This window comes from Cannabis sativa, chromosome 2 (genome assembly GCF_029168945.1).
Source record: "Cannabis sativa cultivar Pink pepper isolate KNU-18-1 chromosome 2, ASM2916894v1, whole genome shotgun sequence".
Taxonomy (NCBI): Eukaryota; Viridiplantae; Streptophyta; class Magnoliopsida; order Rosales; family Cannabaceae; genus Cannabis; species Cannabis sativa.
This window is the reverse complement of record NC_083602.1, coordinates 59,360,862-59,380,774: the sequence shown is the minus strand read 5'-3', so window position 1 is coordinate 59,380,774 and position 19,913 is coordinate 59,360,862. Positions and strand designations below refer to the sequence as shown.

General features: G+C 28.5%; 1 protein-coding gene across 1 annotated transcript; it reads right to left on the bottom strand.

Moving 5' to 3' along the window:
* Positions 1-13,317: 13,317 nt before the first annotated feature.
* On the bottom strand, positions 13,318-15,138 carry LOC115720829 (nicotianamine synthase-like). The gene has a single exon (XM_030650008.2). It carries the CDS (start codon positions 14,714-14,716, stop codon positions 13,679-13,681), a length of 1,038 nt encoding a protein of 345 aa, XP_030505868.2. The 5' UTR covers positions 14,717-15,138; the 3' UTR covers positions 13,318-13,678.
* Between the last annotated feature and the right edge of the window lie 4,775 nt (positions 15,139-19,913).

Genomic DNA, 19,913 nt, shown 5'->3' with positions numbered 1-19,913 from the left:
TTAATGAAAATAATAATTGGGAAACACACTATAGTGGCCGGCCATAGGTGTGACTTGGGCCTCACTAGGGTTTTGCAGTTTCCTCAATTTTATTTTTATTTCTCCAAAAATGCCATTTTTCCAATTCTAACCATTTAAATGCCAAAACTAATTATTTAATAACTAAAATAGATTATTAAATAATATTGTCATTTAAAATAATTATTAATTACACATACAAAGTCTCTTAATTAATAATTAAACCTAAAAACCCTTTTATTTACAATTTCACCCTTACTTAGTGAGAATTCTTAAATTAGACATAGTCTAACTTTTAGAATTATAATTGATTAATCATAAATCAATTATAGAGTCTTACAAACAGTATGGTCTCAACTAGAGTCGGGACCATGGATCTATATTGCTGAGCTTCCAATAAGTTGAATCGAATTTACAAAGTAAATCCCTAACTTATTAATTCCTTGTTGAATCCACTCTTAGAACTTGGAATTGCACTCTCAGACTTATATAGAGCATACTATATGTTTCACCATATACATATGCTATCTCATTTAACCATTGTTATAATCTTAATGTGATTAAAGATCCTCTATATAGATGATTTACATCGAGATGGGATAAATTTACCGTTTCCACCCCTCAATGTATTTTGCCCCTTAAAACACTTAGTTACCTGTAAATGATGTTTTAGTGATCTAATATATGTAGTCACTGAAACAAGAGCTCATCCATTTACTTCTATTTAACTAAGCTCGAAGGGAATCATCACTTGACTTCTACACACCAGTAGAAGCTATAGATTCCATATTTATGTTCAGCACTCCCACTCAGTTATGCTATCATGTTCCCAAAATATCTGTATCACCCTGACCCAAAAGTAGGCTTAACTAATAAATCAAAGAACATGAATAGCACTCCTGAGATTGAGCATAAGCATATCAGGATTTAGATTCTTTTAATCTAAGATCAACTTCTGATATTGACTTGGAAAGATACAACGGTAAGTTTATAATATCTTTAACCAAGTTCAATATCGGTCCAGTCCAATGTATACTCCATACAGTCGAAACTAGTATACTTTATCAATGTCTTGGAAAGAACATAACACTTACTCCAAGTGTAAGTATACTTCATCACTGATTATCACATTAGTGTAAATCCAAAACACTGATGAATAGGGACTTAGTCTTTTGAATCATATAATCAAAATCACATTCCACTGCATTGACAATACTGTAATTGTGAATGAATATATGTTCTGGGCTTAACTGATTTTGTGCATATATTAAATATGTATATTAGACCATAAACATGTAAAATACATGTAAACATAAATCACTTTAAAATTCTAAATTGATAACTAATCAGATTGTAATGGGTTTTATTTAGGGCACGAAACCCAACAAACTCCCACTTGCACTAAAATAAAACAAGTTGTGCATTACAATCAATCTTTCGTCTTGATCCTCTGATCAAGTGTAGTATTTTTGAATCCACCCATATTTCTGGAACCAGGTTCATAAAACTTATGAAACATCCTTAACTATATGCTTTACTCATCAAGGGATACTGAAATCCTTACTGCCCGTTAAGTACATCTGAACAAACAGAAGACATATCTCTCAAATTTTAAAATTTGGAATTGAGATAATGCAGTGTAGAATATTCTTCAGTAAAATAACTTTCTGGTAATTTCAAAATTACAAAGTTATGTATATCTTCTCTGATGGAGCTTGAATTATTATAAATGGGTTTTTACACTCTTCTACAATAACTCCTCCACCCCCAGAGTAACCACCATCTCAAATTCTTAATGAGTTGGTGTGGATATTAGGATTACTAATGTATAGTTCCTTAATATCTAACATATAGGTCACTTTCATAAATCTTTCTTGACTGTCCCCTAATGTTCCTTATTTAATTACATCTCAGATGGCTCCCACTCAATAGCAGATGTCTGGTTAAAAACTTTTAGCCTTGTACTATTGTTTTGAGGGATATCGCGTTGTGACTTATTAACTTAGACAGAAATTGTAAGTTTCTTTAAGACTAGGTCATCAACATAGCAGTTTAGTATTTGAAGTGTAAAATACTTGCTAGAGATTAAGCAATCAAATCAAGATACCATAAAATGTTATGAGGATTAGAAATCTTGGCTCAAGTCATTCGAATAGACTATGCAAGAATTCTTCTATCTTATTCTCATAATTCTGATAAGTTATTTCTATCCACATGAATGGTTAGATTTACTTTCTCAGTAGTGTTCTTAAGTTCCTATCACAAGTGTCAACCAAATGAAAATGGGTAAAGAATTTAATATTCTCCCACTCAATTGAGGTAATGTGATACATTATCAAAGAACTTTATTGGTATCATTATTTATTACAACAGTAAATCTAACTAGAACATATAATCAAGATCAAGGATTTATTCTGATAATAGCTAATTTATTATATTACTTCCATGTTTAAAATTTTGTGTCATCAAGAGTACTGTGGAATAAAATCCACCCCTAAGTATATAGAGATTATGATCCACCCCTAAAGGTTGTAGAGATCATGATTCTCTAAGTGTAATAGAGATTATGTGGAGTTGAATATAATCCAGAGTTCATTAGATATAAAAGATCGTTGAACTGCATATTATTCTTAACTTTTCTCCACCCCTATCAGATCAAAAGATCTTTTTATTAAACAAATTCTTAATAATTGTTTTAGAATTAACAATTATTCATAAATATAGAAATAATTTCTAGTGTTTATGTAGTAATAACTCTGTAAGGAGTTTAAATAACTATAGAATTTGTATCAATAATAAAAACACATACACATACAAACATAGTAGATATAATAATTGGTAATTGATTTATAAGATAAAGTAATGAAGCTCAACTCATAGATTGCAATTTATTTGTAAAAAAAACTTTATTAGAAATAAAAAAATTATTTGCAATATTATGAGAAAAGAAGAGGGAATAAAATCCCAAACATGAAATCCAAATTTTTTTAGAAAAGAAACAATTAATTCAAAAAAAATGAGCTTCTTCTTTAGCAATGACGATTTCCATCCATAATCCAGCTTTTAGATCCCACTCGCTAAGACAGCATCCGAGTTTAAGAAGCTTGAGCTATAAGAAGAAAAATAAACAAGGTTAGTAGTCCAGAATTAATAATCCAAATAGATAATAATTCACTAAAACACATCAGTTTCTAGAAAGAAATACCTTGTTTCTTTGTAAGAAGCTTAGGACATTGGGGTTTCCAATGGCCTTTTTCATTGTAGTAGAAACATTTTCCTTTCGGTGTATCACCAGAAGCTGCAGCCTTTTTGTTCTTAGCTACTTTCGCAGCTTGAGCTCGCTTCTTGGCATTTTTCCATTTCTTCTTATTCTTGGATTTGGAAGTAGAGGCAACATGTGCCTCAGGATTATTCGTCCTATTACCATTTCTAGAATTCTGAGGTTTACTCCCTCTCTTCTTGGGACCTCCAATCAAATTTTCATATGTCTGAAGGTCGTTGACTAACGTATGAAAGTCTTGTTCCTTCTTGTTCATGACATAATTTGATGTATAGGGCAGAAAATCTGGAGTCAGACTATTCAAGATGAGACTCACTTGAGTAGTCTGATCCATTTCAGCACCATGATTCTGGGCTTCCTGGAAATAACTTGCCATCTGGAGAAGGTGATCACGCACATTCTGATGGGGTTCCATCCGTGCGTTGATGAATTTCTTAGTCGCGTCAAAGCGAGACTGGATAGATGCCATACCGAATTGCTCAGTTAACTGCATCATGATTTCTGCAGCCGTGACAGTGTTAGCAAACCTTGTTTTCAAGGTATCAACCATGCTGGAAAGCATGAAGTATCGAGATTTGTTGTTAGCATTCTGCCAACGCTCGAACTTCTCTTTACCAGCTTTGGTTGCATTGTCACCTGACTGGTCAGGAGACGGTCCAGACAACACAAACAGGGCACTTTCACCTATGAGAGCAATATTAATGTTCTCTCTCCATTATGGGCAGTTAGATCCATTTAGCTTATTTTCAGTTAACAGTGATAACATGGGATTCGACAAGATAATTAATAGAAATCAATTATGGTTCAACACAAAATCTTATTCAGAAATTATTAGCACATAGCAAGTATGAATAACTAGAGAAAATACTAAAAAATACAATCCTACATAATTTCCAAAGTTTTCAACAAACTGATATCAGTGTCCCGTTTAGGCGAGAGTCAAAGCTATCATCCATTGAATAGAGTTTTCAGCTCATCTAAAATGACAAACATTCTAGCAACCTTTTATTCGATCGAAAAGAGAATCTGACGTTGTCCCGTTCAGGCGAGATTCAAGGTCATTCCTATTTAATGAGCTTCCACCATTGTTTCATACATTTGTAAGTCTTATACAGTCGCCACCATTAGGGTGATCAATACTAATATAAAAAACTTACAAATATACTTATTTTTCAAGATTAAACGGTGCTAACTTGCTAATGAACGTTCCTCCATTAGGGAGGATTAATCACTAAAACAATAGCTATGTAAAACCAACAATGGAGATCGAATATCTTAATAATAATAAAGATATATATTTGATTAAATTTTAAATTTAGAATAAAATTCTAAATAAAATTTAATTTAATATTTATAAAATTAAACTTAGATAAAATGAATTATTTCCATCTTAGTATTAATTTTCCAACAAATATTAAGAAAATTACTTAATTTAAGTTGTATTAATTTAAATTAATTTGCAACTCAAATTAAAATTTTCTATAAATATATATATATATATTGTATTTCGAAAAATTAAAGTATAAAATTATACAATTTTCGAAATACATTAAAATAAATCAATCTTTACTAGAAAAAATACTTCAAGCAAGAATACTATCTATCTAGATTTTCTTTAACTAATTAATTCAATTTCTAATAATATATTTTAGTTCCTTTTTTTTAAATTAATCATTAAATGAAAAAATCATTAATTTAAGTTGATTCAAAATTAATTAAAATAATTAATTTACAACTTTTATCTATTTCTCAAGATAAATTCAAAATCATCTTGCATAATCAAATGCAATTTTGAAAAATGATTAATAAAATAAATAAAATATATTTTGAAAATTATTCAAATTTAAGTTTATATGAAAATACCCAACTTAAAATAATTTTCTATTTAATTAAATATCATGAAAATAACAATATTTAAGTATCATTGTGAAAATCAACTTAGATATTTAATTTTCAATTTAATTAAATGTATTAAATTCAGAAAATAAATAATTAAGTGTAGAGAAGGTTTAATTATTAATTTCCAGTTTAATACTAGGAAAAATATTCTTAACTGAATTGTACCAAAATTAATTATTAAATAATTAATTTCACAATCAATGATATTTTTCTATATTAGAAATAATAATTAGTATAGAAATAACTATCTAGAAAATATCTCAATTTAACTAAGTATCTTTTCAAGATTTGGAAAATATCTGATTTAAGTTACTATAGAAAGACTCTATAATGAGCAACTTAAAATTTTCCAAATAAAATTTAATTAAATATCAAAATTAGGTGGTAACTACCTAATTTAAGGATATTCCATTTTAAGTTTAAAACCAACTTAAAAAAATATCTTTTAACAATCTTCAATAACCAATTCCTAGAATTCCTCAACTTAATATTAAATTCAAAAGATATTCAAATTTAAGTTAATAAGGAAAATTAGAAATAACTAATTTATAACTTAAATAGGAAAATGAAATAATAAAAGTAAGTTTCAGAAAGAATCTAGTTAGTTAAATTTTTTTATTTAATTAAATACAAGAAAAATACAAATTGTTTATCTTGAAATAATATTCATCAAACTATGTTTTTCTTAAATTAATTTCAAGAAAGATGAAATTAATTATGTTGCTAATCAATTTTATTAGGTCAAACTAATTTAATTAACCTAGCACAATTATCCAAATCAGGCAAATGGGCCTTCACAATTGGGATTGTTCATGTGAGGGGGGCTAGGTTCAGTATGTCGTACCCACTTCTAAGGCTCCCAACTCTCACACAAGGCCCAAAAGAGAGAAATTTAACCTTAAATTGAACAAATGTTATTAATTGAATAGGCCCATTAACTAAATGAGCCTAAATAAAATCTATCAAGTTATGACATTTTATTTAGCAACAACAACCTATATGTGTCTATAACAGAAATTAAAGATATATGCTCACACCGGCACACAGATTTGGATGGATCCTATGATGTTTCTAGATCATACACAGATGAAAGAAGAATGTAAAAATTTACCTGTTACAAATTATTTACTTGACCTATTGACAATTGAACCATGGGTTAAAATCAGATCATTGGATCTGTCAACAAGTTAACTATGGCAATTTAGATCAAGCAATAATAGGTTTTAGAAAAACTTACAAACAATCTAAAACACATACTCCTGCAACAAGTTAGATTTGGATAGTTGGATGTAGGATTTATTTAATTTTAAAATATTAAAATTTATTTCGAAAAATAATAAAATAAATTTTGGTTTTTAAAATTGAAATAAAATAATATTTAAAATTAAACCTACAATTTTGAAAAATTAGGTTTTAAGTAACCTAAATATCATTTCAAAATAAATTTGCTAACTTTCCTTTTAAATTTCATGTTATTTAATAAATTGTCGGTATGTATTAAATAACATGGGATTCGACAAGATAATTAATAGAAATCAATTATGGTTCAACACAAAATCTTATTCAGAAATTATTAGCACATAGCAAGTATGAATAACTAGAGAAAATACTAAAAAATACAATCCTACATAATTTCCAAAGTTTTCAACAAACTGATATCAGTGTCCCGTTTAGGCGAGAGTCAAAGCTATCATCCATTGAATAGAGTTGTCAGCTCAATAAAATAGAAAATGATAAATACATACCCTTTTCTGATTTTACAATTTAATTTAAGTAAAAAATAACAAAATTTAAAAGTTAACAAAAATATCTTATTTCCCCTTTTAAAATACCATGATTATAGTAATCTTATTCTAAATAAGGTCAAAATACTTCAAAAAAAAATTTTATAAAAAAAATTTAATTTCTGACCTTAAATTTAAAAATAAGATAGAATAATCAAATTGTAAAGAAAATAAGAAAAGAGGTAAGCAATACTTGATTTTAACCTATTTTCAAATTCAAATTACACTAATATCTAAAATTAATTTTGAAAAATCAAATTAATTTATTTCTGATAATTAGATTTGAAATATGAAAAATAAAATCAAAATACAAAACTACACAAAAAATCGGAAGTTAATTTCATGAAATAGCTTGAAAAATCGAATAATACGAAGAAAAATTGCACGATGTACGGATGGTATGCATTGCATACCACCCGCGCGCGCTTGGGAGGTGATCCGCCGAGTTTCCTCGGCGCTGGGAGGCTGCAAGATTTTTTTTCGATTTTCAAAAATTGATAACTAATTCAAATAAAATCGAAATTGAGTTCTGTAAAAAAGTAAATTGCTTAGAATTTTCCAAACTATCCAATAAAAATAATTTCAGAAACAGACAATCAATTATTTTTCCCAAAATTCACAAACATCAATCAAACATCAATATGACACATCATGAAACCATCCAAATCACAAACAAATCGTTTTAAGTCCAAATTTCTTGCAAGCAAATCAATTACCATGGCTCTGGTGCCAGTTGTTGGAATTAAATTTACCAGGATCTTAGATCTACTCACAAGTATGTTGATTTAACAACCTAAATATGAACTTCTAAATGATAAATAAAAACACATAAAAGTTAAGAAACCTTACAGTGATTGCAGCGGAATAATGTGTCTCCTTCCACTCAGATCTCTAACCCTTGATTCCTGTCTGTAGCAGAGTATAATCAAGATCTGAGCCCGAAAGTCCTTCAGATGGATGTGATCCTTCACAGTCTTCCAATCTATGATTGAGGTACTGTTTGCTGTGTGTGGGCACTTCTCTCTCACAAGGATTTCGAAATTTCTCTCTCTTTTCTCTCTTGATTTCGTGTGATACTGATGCATACCAAGAGAAGAGAGGGGGCGACAATATATAGGGAAAAGGGAGAGCTCAACTTTCCAAATAAATAGTTTCCTCTTTTACTGTGTAATTGATTAACTGCCTTATTTAGTGTGATCCACCACTTTCCCATTATTGCTAGGTTTAGGTTAGCAATTCCTTGGCAATTAAAAAATTGAAAATAATAATTGGGAAACACACTATAGTGGCCGGCCATAGGTGTGACTTGGGCCTCACTAGGGTTTTGCAGTTTCCTCAATTTTATTTCTATTTCTCCAAAAATGCCATTTTTCCAATTCTAACCATTTAAATGCCAAAACTAATTATTTAATAACTAAAATAGATTATTAAATAATATTGTCATTTAAAATAATTATTAATTAGACATACAAAGTCTCTTAATTAAAAATTAAACCTAATCCTTTTATTTACAATTTCACCCTTACTTAGTGAGAATTCTTAAATTAGACATAGTCTAACTTTTAGAATTATAATTGATTAATCATAAATCAATTATAGAGTCTTACAAATAGTATGGTCTCAACTAGAATGGGGACCATGGATCTATATTGCTGAGCTTCCAATAAGTTGAACCGAATTTACCAAGTAAATCCCTAACTTATTAATTCCTTGTTGAATCCACTCTTAGAACTTGGAATTGCACTCTCAGACTTATATAGAGCATACTATATGTTTCACGATATACATATGCTATCTCATTTAACCATTATTATAATCTTAATGTGATTAAAGATCCTCTATATAGATGATTTACATCGAAATGGGATAAATTTACCGTTTCCACCCCTCAATTTAGTTTGCCCCTTAAAACACTTAGTTACCTGTAAATGATGCTTTAGTGATCTAATATATATAGTCACTGAAACAAGAGCTCATCCATTTACTTCTATTTAACTAAGCTCGAAGGGAATCATCACTTGACTTCTATACACCAGTAGAAGCTATAGATTCCATATTTATGTTCAGCGATCCCACTCAATCATACTATCATGTTCCCAAAATATACGTATCACGCCCTGACCCAAAAGTAGGCTTAACTAATAAATCAAAGAACATGAATAGCACTCTGAGATTGAGCCTAAGCATATCAGGATTTAGATTCTTTTGATCTAAGATCAACTAGTGATATTGACTTGGAAAGACACAACGGTAAGTTTATAATATCTTGACTATGTTCAATATAGGTCCAGTCCAATGTATACCCCATACATTCGAAACTAGTATACTTTACCAATGTTCTGAAAAGAACTTAACACTTACTCCAAGTGTAAGTATACTTCATCGCTGATTATCACAACAGTGTAAATCCAAAATATTGATGAAATAGGGACTAAGTTTTTTGAATCATATCATCACAATCACATTCCACTGCATTGACAATACTGTAATTGTGAATGAATATATGTTCTGGACTTAACTGATTTTGTGCATATATTAAACCATAAACATGTAAAATACATGTAAACATAAATCACTTCAAAATTCTAAATTGATAACTAATCAGATTGTAATGGGTTTTATTTAGGGCACAAAACCCAACATCCTTACCTTTTTCTTCTTTACACAGAGGGTCTCTCAAGGTTGGTGAAAAGGGATTGTGATAATAAATTGATGTATCTCCTGGCTTATGGTTGTGGTGATCCTGTTGTCTCTTATCTTTTGATTGCTTATAATAGCTTGTTTTTCTTTAAGGCCTCAGATGTGTTTTGTGTAAGATTCAAGAAGTTAAAAAACTGGTATGGAGCAGCCTTATGGTATGGAGCGGCCTTATAGTTGGTTAAGTTTGAAAAGAATGCAGTTTGTTTTAGTCCCAATATTCTGAGTTTTGAGACAAACAAATTAGTGGATTTGTTGGGTGTTAAGGGGGTCAATTGCCTCGAGAATTATTTGGGACTTTCTTGTTTTGCGGGACATAGCAAGAATGGTTTATTTGATACCATTTGAGACAGAATTTGAAAGAAGCTTAATGGGTCAAAATCAAAACTATATTCTATGGTCGGTCGTGAGATCATCATCAAAGCAGTTATTCAGTCTATCCCTACTTATACGATGAATCTCTTTAAGTTTTTGAAAGCTTTTGTCAAAAATGTTCATCATATGTGTGCTCGTTTTTAGTGGGTGGTAATGATGTTAATAAAAAGATGCACTAGTGTACTTGGGAGAAACTTTGCTTACATAAGAAAAATGGTGGTATAGCTTTCGAGATCTTCATCTTTTTAATCAAACCCTTTTGGCAAAATAAACAGTAGGTGGCGACTGGTTTCCCTTCCCAGCCGAGAGTGGATGTGCCTCATGGAGGATTGGCGGTGACATTGAGTTCAGTTCCACCAATCTCCAAATGGGCGCTCCTCCCCCTCCGGGCTTTTTTCAAAGTGAATACAGACGCTTAAATTAATTCGACGAGCAAGTGTTGTGGTTTGAGTATGGTGATTTGTAATCATTTGGAAGTGGCTAAACTTTGACAAGTTTGCACTTGGAAGGTTGTTTTGTTCTTGAAGTCACTGAAGCTTTGGCAATCCAAGATGCTTTTATTCAATGCCTCTCCTTGGGTATATGACAACATCATCTTTGAGTCTGATTTTTTGAATGTTGTTCTTAAAATTAAAAGAAACGATTTGATCATCACTTCTTTAGGTCTTGTTTTAGATGATATTATTGGTCTTTGTAATAGGCTCCAGGTATTAGTTTTGTCCATTGTAATAGATCCTGTAATGGTGCTGCTTATACCCTAGCGAAACTTGCTTTTTTCGGAACGTATGTAGTACTATTGTTTGGTGGCTAAGTAATCCCAGTTGTATTCTGAATTGATAGCTAATGCTATCATTAAATAAATGTTCTTCTCCACTTTAATATAGTACTTCTTGGTTTTTGATGGTTAAGATTTTTTTAAAAAAATAAATTGTTTAAGATGATTAATTATTTTTTTATTTTTTTTAGTAAGGGTTGAGATGACTAAAGCATATTGTTTCCATGTAAATTGACCATTTTTGACATCGTATATCTTTCAATTTCTTCTCTATTTTATTTTGTTACGTTTAGCAAACATTAAAATATTAAGATAACATTATTAGAAACTTACAAAAGTAGTATATAATAAAGTACAATTGACTTATGTTCAAAAGAAAAAAAGAAGTTCAATTGACTCGACTAAAATTAAAGTCAAAATACATATTTGAACATAGTCAAATAATAATACAAATATAAGATTGATTTTAATCACTAAAAGTCACGATTAATTTAATCAAATCAAATTTAAAGTAAACTAAACTTTGATTAATTAAACAAGACAAAAACAAAACTTGCCATACATAACATCATAACTGCTTTTTGCGTAAATGGAAAAAAACCCCTCCAAATATATTTATAGTTAATTGTCTCCCTCATAAATATATATATATATAAATATATATTAAGTTTTCATAATATTATAATAACAACATTGCTATTAAGCACTATAAAAGCACCATAAGGTTCAACATGATACTTATATAGTGCGTTATAAGTAGTTAGTAGCTTTTAATATTGAATTAAATTAAAATGTATAGAAGTCAATAAATAACTGCACTAACGATAATTTATTATCACCTTTTAAAATAATTGACAAGTTTCCCTTAAACATTTCTTTTATAATAAACTGGTACTAAGAATTATAGTGGCATAAGTTGGACGGCTGAAAGTAAAAAATAATACAAATACTAAAGGGCTTTTTTCATAAATGTACAACAAAAACAAAATAATTACAAAAAATGTGCAAAAAAAAATTATTTTAAAAATTTATACATTTTGAAAACTTATTACATGAAACCATACATTTTTAATATGTTTATTAAACCTCAAAATAAACAATTTCGTAAAATTAATTAAACAGTTTTATAAAAATAAACAAGTTAAATATTTTTTTATTAAAAGATAAATATTTATTATCTATTTTAGTATGAATTATTATAATTTAATAAGATTTTTTTTTATAAAATACAATATCAAAATTATAAACATTAATGTATATAAATATAAATCAATACTTAAAATTACTAAAAATAAACATGACACGTAGAGTGATATAATAAACATATGTGAATATTATTATTTTGTTTATTAAAGTAGTATGTTTAATAAATAGAAAACAAAATAAACATATATATACAAAGTATTTTATATTATTAGTGCGTTTATTATAATTGTAAACATAAAAATAGACATAGTCAATTTATACTATACTAAAATAAGTATATTTTCTTTCTATTATTTTTATATATTGATTATTTTCTAATGAGTTAGTGAACGAATTTTTTATTGAAGTATAATTCTTACATCAAAAAATAAATAAACAAACATAACATTATAAATTCCAAAAATTATTTAATTAAAAAAAATAAACACGACACAATTAATAAACAAAGAAAAAGATGAAGATAAACAATTTTTTTTATATATATATTATTTATTTTCTAAAAAATTACTAAAAAAAATAAACATAACACACGTAGAGTGATATATAAACTTATGTGAATATTATTATTTTGTTTATTAAATTAGTATGTTTAATTAATAGAAAATAAAATAAATACATATATAAAATATTTTATATTATTATTAATATGTTTATTATAATTGTAAACATAAAAATAAACATAGTCAATAAACACGTGTATAAAATGTTTTATATTATTATTATTATGTTTATTATAATTGTAAACATAAAAATAAACATAACCAATATTACCATATATATACTAATCAATAATTATTATCATATATATTTTATAATAAAAATTGAAAAAAAGTTTTTAATTATATATAAAAGTGTATGAGAAAATGATAATAAATTTTTTTGCACATATTTTGTAATTAATTAAAATAATGTATACAAAATTGTAAAATGTCCAATACTAAAAGTAAGACCTTCAGTTCCCTCCCTCCAAATAAAAAAAGTAAAATTTTTAGTGTCTGCTATATGTACAAGTTTCACACCAATCCACTTTTTAATTGTACTAATATATATAACTAAAATTAAACAAAGTATGTATCATTACGTGAAATTAATTAACTCCGATGAGAGTGAGAGAAAGAGAGATATAGTCTTGCATTCACTATATTTTAAATTGTTAATAGACACCACAATCAAATTTTTGAAAGAGTATTTTACTTTATTAATATTTAGAAATTTTACACAAAATTAAACTTGAAAGAACTAGTACAAAAAAGAAAGAAAATATTAATTAAAGAAAGCATAACACACGTTGCCCATGAAATGAGCAAATTATTAAAAAAAAAAAGTACATGTACAGACACATATACATATATAGACACAAGATATACTGAACCCCTTTTTTTACATTACATGTCACCATATTTTGATATATATAAAATAGGACAACACATAATTATTAGTTATATATTGTACATATACTAAGTAAATATGTATGTTTGATATGCATGATCCCAACACATATGTATTATATAAGAGAGGAACACAGTAATTTTATGTAAAATAATAACGGAAAAAACAAACGATAATTGATGATATGAAACCTTACGCTGATTGAGAAACATTAACTGATCATCATCATGATGAGTACGTAGTAGAAGTAATTCATCACGAACGTTTGTCCTCAAACATGTTGCCATGAATATTGAGAGGATTGAAAGCTTCAATCTCATGAGAGCAGTTATTGGGATGTACTATCATCATGCGACAATTACAATTGAATGGGGCAATCAATGAGGAGGAGGAGGAGTTGACACTTGGCATTTGCAACACCTTTGGATTATGAGAATAGTACTTTCGTGCTATAACAACAGAGTTAATAATTTCATCAGTGGGATGAAACACAGAAAGAACCTCAAAGCCTTGTAGATCACAATCTGTATCAATAACTGGGTACAAGAAAACTCTAGCCCCATGAGCACTCCTAAGCATAAGAAGTGAGCCTGGAGCCATATACTTGCCCAAATGCTCAATCACTTTAACTTTGTCCTCCTTGTCCAAACCAACAAGAGCAGCCAAGAAAACGACATCGTATTGGCTCAGCTCACTAGTAACATCCATGACATCAGTGCTTTTGAACACCATCCGTGTAGACAGGTCATCATCATTAACCATTAAGGCACTCGCCTTGGAATTGGCTGAAACATCAATGTCATAGTTATGGAATGTGGTTTTTGTGAGGTGATTTGAGGCTAGTACAATGGACGTGAGAGGCAGGGGACCAGAACCCACGAAAGCAATTCTTTTAGGTTGTTTGTTGTTTAAATGTTGGCTTAGAATTTGGTACTCGAGATGACCAAGCTTTAGGTAATTGTTATAGTAAGGGAAGACTTTGAGATTGTTTAGTGGGTTTTTGTATGAGGCTAAGATGGTTGAGAAATGAGACTCCAAAAGTCCCTCTGCCTCACCACAAAGCCTAATAAGGTTAGACCTTATGTTTTGAACCCTCTTGGGGAGGTGGTCAATGTCAAATTTTGGGCAAGGTGGTATACATGTGTGGACTAATTCAGTGAAGAGAGTATCGACATCTTTTGAAGGCTTTAGACTCTCGAGGTTTGAGATTTTTGAGTACAAATCACATATTTTAGTTATTAAATTATTAATAATAACATCTTCTTCATCATGATTTTTCTGCTGGAGAGACATGTCGATACTATGAGATTATTTGGGAAAAAAATAGAAGGAAAACTAGATAATTGAGATCAAAGAGAGGAAGAGAGAGATAGAGAGTTTGTATTATTTGGGGTGCCTCTATACCCTTCCCAGGGGTTGATATTTATACATGGACACTGTTGGTACCTTTCCACGCCCTAAGTGCTTGGCCACATCAATATGCTAATATTGTAATACAACTACTATTATTAGTTAGATATATATATTTATTATATCCATTTTCGTATTCATGTGCTCATATATATACATACCGTTTATTATTCAAAAGGATTTTAATATAAATATATATACACATCTATCTGCCCTAATAGGAATGTTCAAAATTGAGTGTTGTTTTAGTTAGTCAATTCGTAGACCATTTTTCAGCACTAGCTAGTATACTTAAAACATATAGTACGAGCCAGCCAAGTTGAAGTGTACTTGAAATGTCGACATGTTTGGACTACTCATTAATAAGCAATCATTAGGAATCATTTCTATTTTTTATAATAATTCTGTACATTTAAATCAACAAACAATTGTATTACACGCATCATCAGTGACATTGTTTAGTGTGCTGTGTCTTAGATAACTGGGACCAGGTAGTACATTTTTATTTTATTTTTTTTGAAATAGTGGGACCAGGTAAGTAAAGTGAAAAAAATGTTATTTTATGCTAAAGACAAACTAGAGACAAGAAAGGTTGACTAATACCCTAGGCATGTTTTTTTTTTTTTGGAATTGCTAAAAAGATTAATACTTTCTTTAGTGTAATCTTGTTATTAGTGTAATTAAGTATTTGACTCTATATAATTTAAGAAAATAGCTTTTAGGCAATAGCATTAACCAATTATAGACCGCCATAAATAGAAAGTGCTGAGCACTATTGGTACCCAATAGCAATGCCTTTTTCTTTTCCGGTTTCGTGGAGATATCCTCAATACCTAAAACTATCTTTTGTAATGAACGTGAGGTCTAATTTTCGTTCTATGAAACGCTTTATTTTCAAAAAAAATATCATGTAGGGGCAAGCAAGTAACACTAGTAGTAGCTGACTACACTAATGAGACTCTAATTACTATAACAATTTATCAACTGTAGGTCAGGAAACAGTTTTTGATATTTTTCATGACAATAGTTGGACATAAAAATATTTAAAGGATGTAATATAGAGTTAAAAAAAATATAACTATTAAATTTTATCCATATAGTTATATACATATGTTGTTAGCATATACACATCAATATTCACGTTCTCATGATTTTAATATTAAAACTTATTAGTGTGTTTCTTTAATTAGTGGCTGATCAATTCTTAGACCAACTTTTAGTACTAGCTAGCCATATACTTGAAAAACATGTAGTACTAAGGTAAAGTACTTGAAATGTCGACATGCTTGGACTACTCATCATTGAGCAATAATTAAGAACCATTCGTGTAATTTAATATTCCTTTTTATTACATTTAAACCAATAATTATGTTATCTACAATACTCAAGAATGTTCAGTGTAATAGTAAAAACTTGGTGATGGTATGTTAATTTTCATTTCAATTTTTAAATGCGGATCTATTATATAAATATAATAATGATATTCCAATCCAAAAAATAATTGAGGTGGGGTTTAGTTAGAGGTAAAATTATAAAATAAAATAAAAAAGAAATAATTTTTTATTATATTTCTTTATTTGGTTGCATTTTAAAGTATTAGAATGTATTTTCTAATAGAATGTCCTTTCTACTATTTTGGTAGAATAACTATATTTTATTTTATAATATGTAACATGAGAAAAAATATTAACGATTTTTTATCAATTTTTTATGCATTTCAAATTTTATTTCATTCTATTTCTATTCCAATTCTTATATTTTCATTCGTCCTAATCAAACATCATTATCTGAATATTTATCACCCAACGATCTTTCAAAATTTTCTTTACATCTCACGATGTGTATATATCATTCCAATTTTAAAGTCTTTAATGCATATAATCATAAGGACAAGTTTGATGGGGTGTTGTTGAGTTGCTTGTCAAGTATGATATTAGGGTTGGGATGAGGTGGAGGAGAGAGGATAAAAAAAATTGTGAGTTAATATTGTACTGTGGTTACAACGCTCACTAATAATTTTTATTTTTTTAATAAAAGAAATACGTTGATTGGTTACCTTTTGTTTTAATCCTCTATAGTAATTTATTAAATTGCTTCCGTTAATAATGACCTAATATTCAGAAAGTAGTGATAATTATTAAGGTATTTTGTTTTTTTTTTTTTAAAAAAAAAAACATTTTGTTTTAATAAAAATAACTTCATGAAGATAAATCTACAAACTAAGCAGATAGAACTTATGTCTTGATTATTAATAAGTAACTAGAATTAATGGTAAAGCAGGTATTTTCTTACATTTGATTACTTAATTAGGTGGCGTTTGGTAATACTTTTTTAATTAGTTTTCTATTTTTAAAATTAAAAAAGTGAAAATATTTTTCAAAAACATGTTCTATAAAACTGTTTTCACTTTTTCACTTAATTAATTGAGAATCAAAATTTTAAAAATAAAAAAAATCACTTTCAATATTTTTTTAATTAATATTTTACTCTGACCAGACTTGGACCCGAATCCTCCCCCACGGCCCTGGCGCTAAACCCGACCTCCAACTCGAATCCGAATCCGACCCGAACCTAGACCTGATTTAAATAAAATAAAAAAAATAAAAATGAAAATAAACTTTACAGAACACACTTTTGTTTTCTGTTTTTAAAATTGTAAAATAAAAGTGGTTACAGAACGCATTTTTGTTTTTCGAAAACAAAATTTTACTTTCATTTTGTGATTGAAAAATTAGAAAACAAAAGTATTACCAAACGACACCTTACTTTATTAAAATTAAAAAAATGAAAACTTGATTAAATAAGGGATAAAAGAAAGGAAATACTTACCCTACTATTATTTAAAGGAATGTCATTATGCTTACTAATAAGTAATAAGAATCATTTGTAACGTAATTATTCTTTTACATTTGTTTACTTACTTTATTATAATTAAGAAAGTAAGAACTTGCTTAAATGAAGGATAAAAGAAAGGAAATACTTCTCCTTTAATTTTTTAAAGAATGACATTAAGGATAATAGTTTTTATTTATTTTTATTTTATTTTTAATAATTAATTAAATATATATAATAATAATTTTATTCTTTAAAATATGCCTCTATACACTCCCTGGGGGTTGATATTATATATGGACACTGTGGGTGCCTTTCCTCGCCTTAAGTGCTTGGCCACATCAATCTCATAATATTATAGTACAACTACTATTGTTAACTAGATATATGTATAGATATTATATCCATATATTGGGCTCATAATTAGAATTATATATACATACCGTTCATTATTAGAAAGAAAATACATATACATATATGCACTATAATTAAGGATCGAAATACCTCTAGTCATTGAATCTTTGAGCTTTAGTCCCACATAAGCTTGATCTGCAAAAGAAACCGATTGATGTGGGTAATCGGGTTTCCTCACTCTCTCAACTCTCTTTAGATAAAATTTGCTGTTATAAAAAGAATGAGTGAGGAACTCGGGGACCGAGACTCTATATTTATAGGTGAGATACTCCATCAGTATCTGTGCCACATTAATTGTTAGAATATTTTGACAATCAATTTAAGAAATCAAATCAGGTAATGAATATTTAAATCTGACCGTATATAGAATATTACATAATTGATTTTGTCCAGATTCAATGAATATAAAATATTCATTTATCACAAATCAATACTTTATTTTATTTCTTTAATTAGAAATATTCTTGTATTCTCCCACTTGGTGAGCATTTAAACTAAAACATTCAAACTTAAACGTTCCTCATTATATAATAAACATACGAATCATAGTGACAGGTCCTCATTATGAGTCAAGTATTATCTTCTATGTATTACAATACATTTACTATATAACAATGTACTTTATGTGACAATGTACTCAAGCGAATAAACCCTAACCCTTATGTTTATTTAGGTCCTCTTATGATAATTTTCTCAAATAAAATTAAGGTGCACATAAATATGAGAAAATATCGAAATTAGAGTTTCATTGAATAATTTTTGGTTGTACAAATAAAAAAAAAAAACTGCATATAGGTTAACTGGATCCCACATTTACTTTATGATCCTTGAATTTGTGTTGCGGCATGCCTTTAGTCAAGGATATGCGATTACCCAATTCAGTTTGTGTGATTAATGACCACTTATCACGCCTTTTAATGGCTAAATACTTAATGTCGATATGCTAGCTTCGACCAGTACTCTTATAGTTATTAGCCATAAATATTGTAGCTGAATTTAACGTAAAATTTTCTTAATGGCCAAATGAAACTGTAATTCTGAACTCTAGGCCTACTATGAAACTCTCTAATACATCATATGAGATGTATCCTCAAAACAATAAATGAATGTGACTTCTATAGTGGAAATAACAATCAAGATTCTCCACAATATAACTTACTGGTAATCTTAAGGTTGTCATAGAATATTGATTTACATGAATCAATACAACCAGTGAAGTACGTTAGAATCTAATTGGTTAACTATATTTCCAGATGGTCAATTCATCTTAACAAAATATGTATGAATATAATTTTTAGTATCTTAAAGACACCTCATCACTTTGTATGATGAATAAAGTGGTCTTAACTTTAGTTATTCTGATACTACTTACCGATCCTGAAACAAATGTAATGCAAAGTCTTATTCAGACTCTTAGGCAAACATTAGGCTTCTAAAATAAAAGCAAATGAATGTTCTTAATTTATTCTCATTCCAAATCATTTTTTCAGATGTTGGTTTGAGTTGAATTTATCACACTTAAAGATGAATAATACATAATTTTATTTAATCAGAGATGTTGTGGCTACTCTCTAATTAATTAAAATTATATATGTTATTTATATTCATTATCTCAAAATAATAATTTGAGATATGAATTATTTCACCTCATATAGAAAAATTTTATCATCATTTGCAAATAACATATTGTCTACGTATAAAACAAATATTACTCCCACTAACCTTCTGGTATATAATTATTTCCATAATTCTCTTTTCAAACTTAAAGGAAAAGATGATTTAATACCAATTTGTGAGATGTTTGTTTTAATCTACAGGTAAACACCTTAAGCTT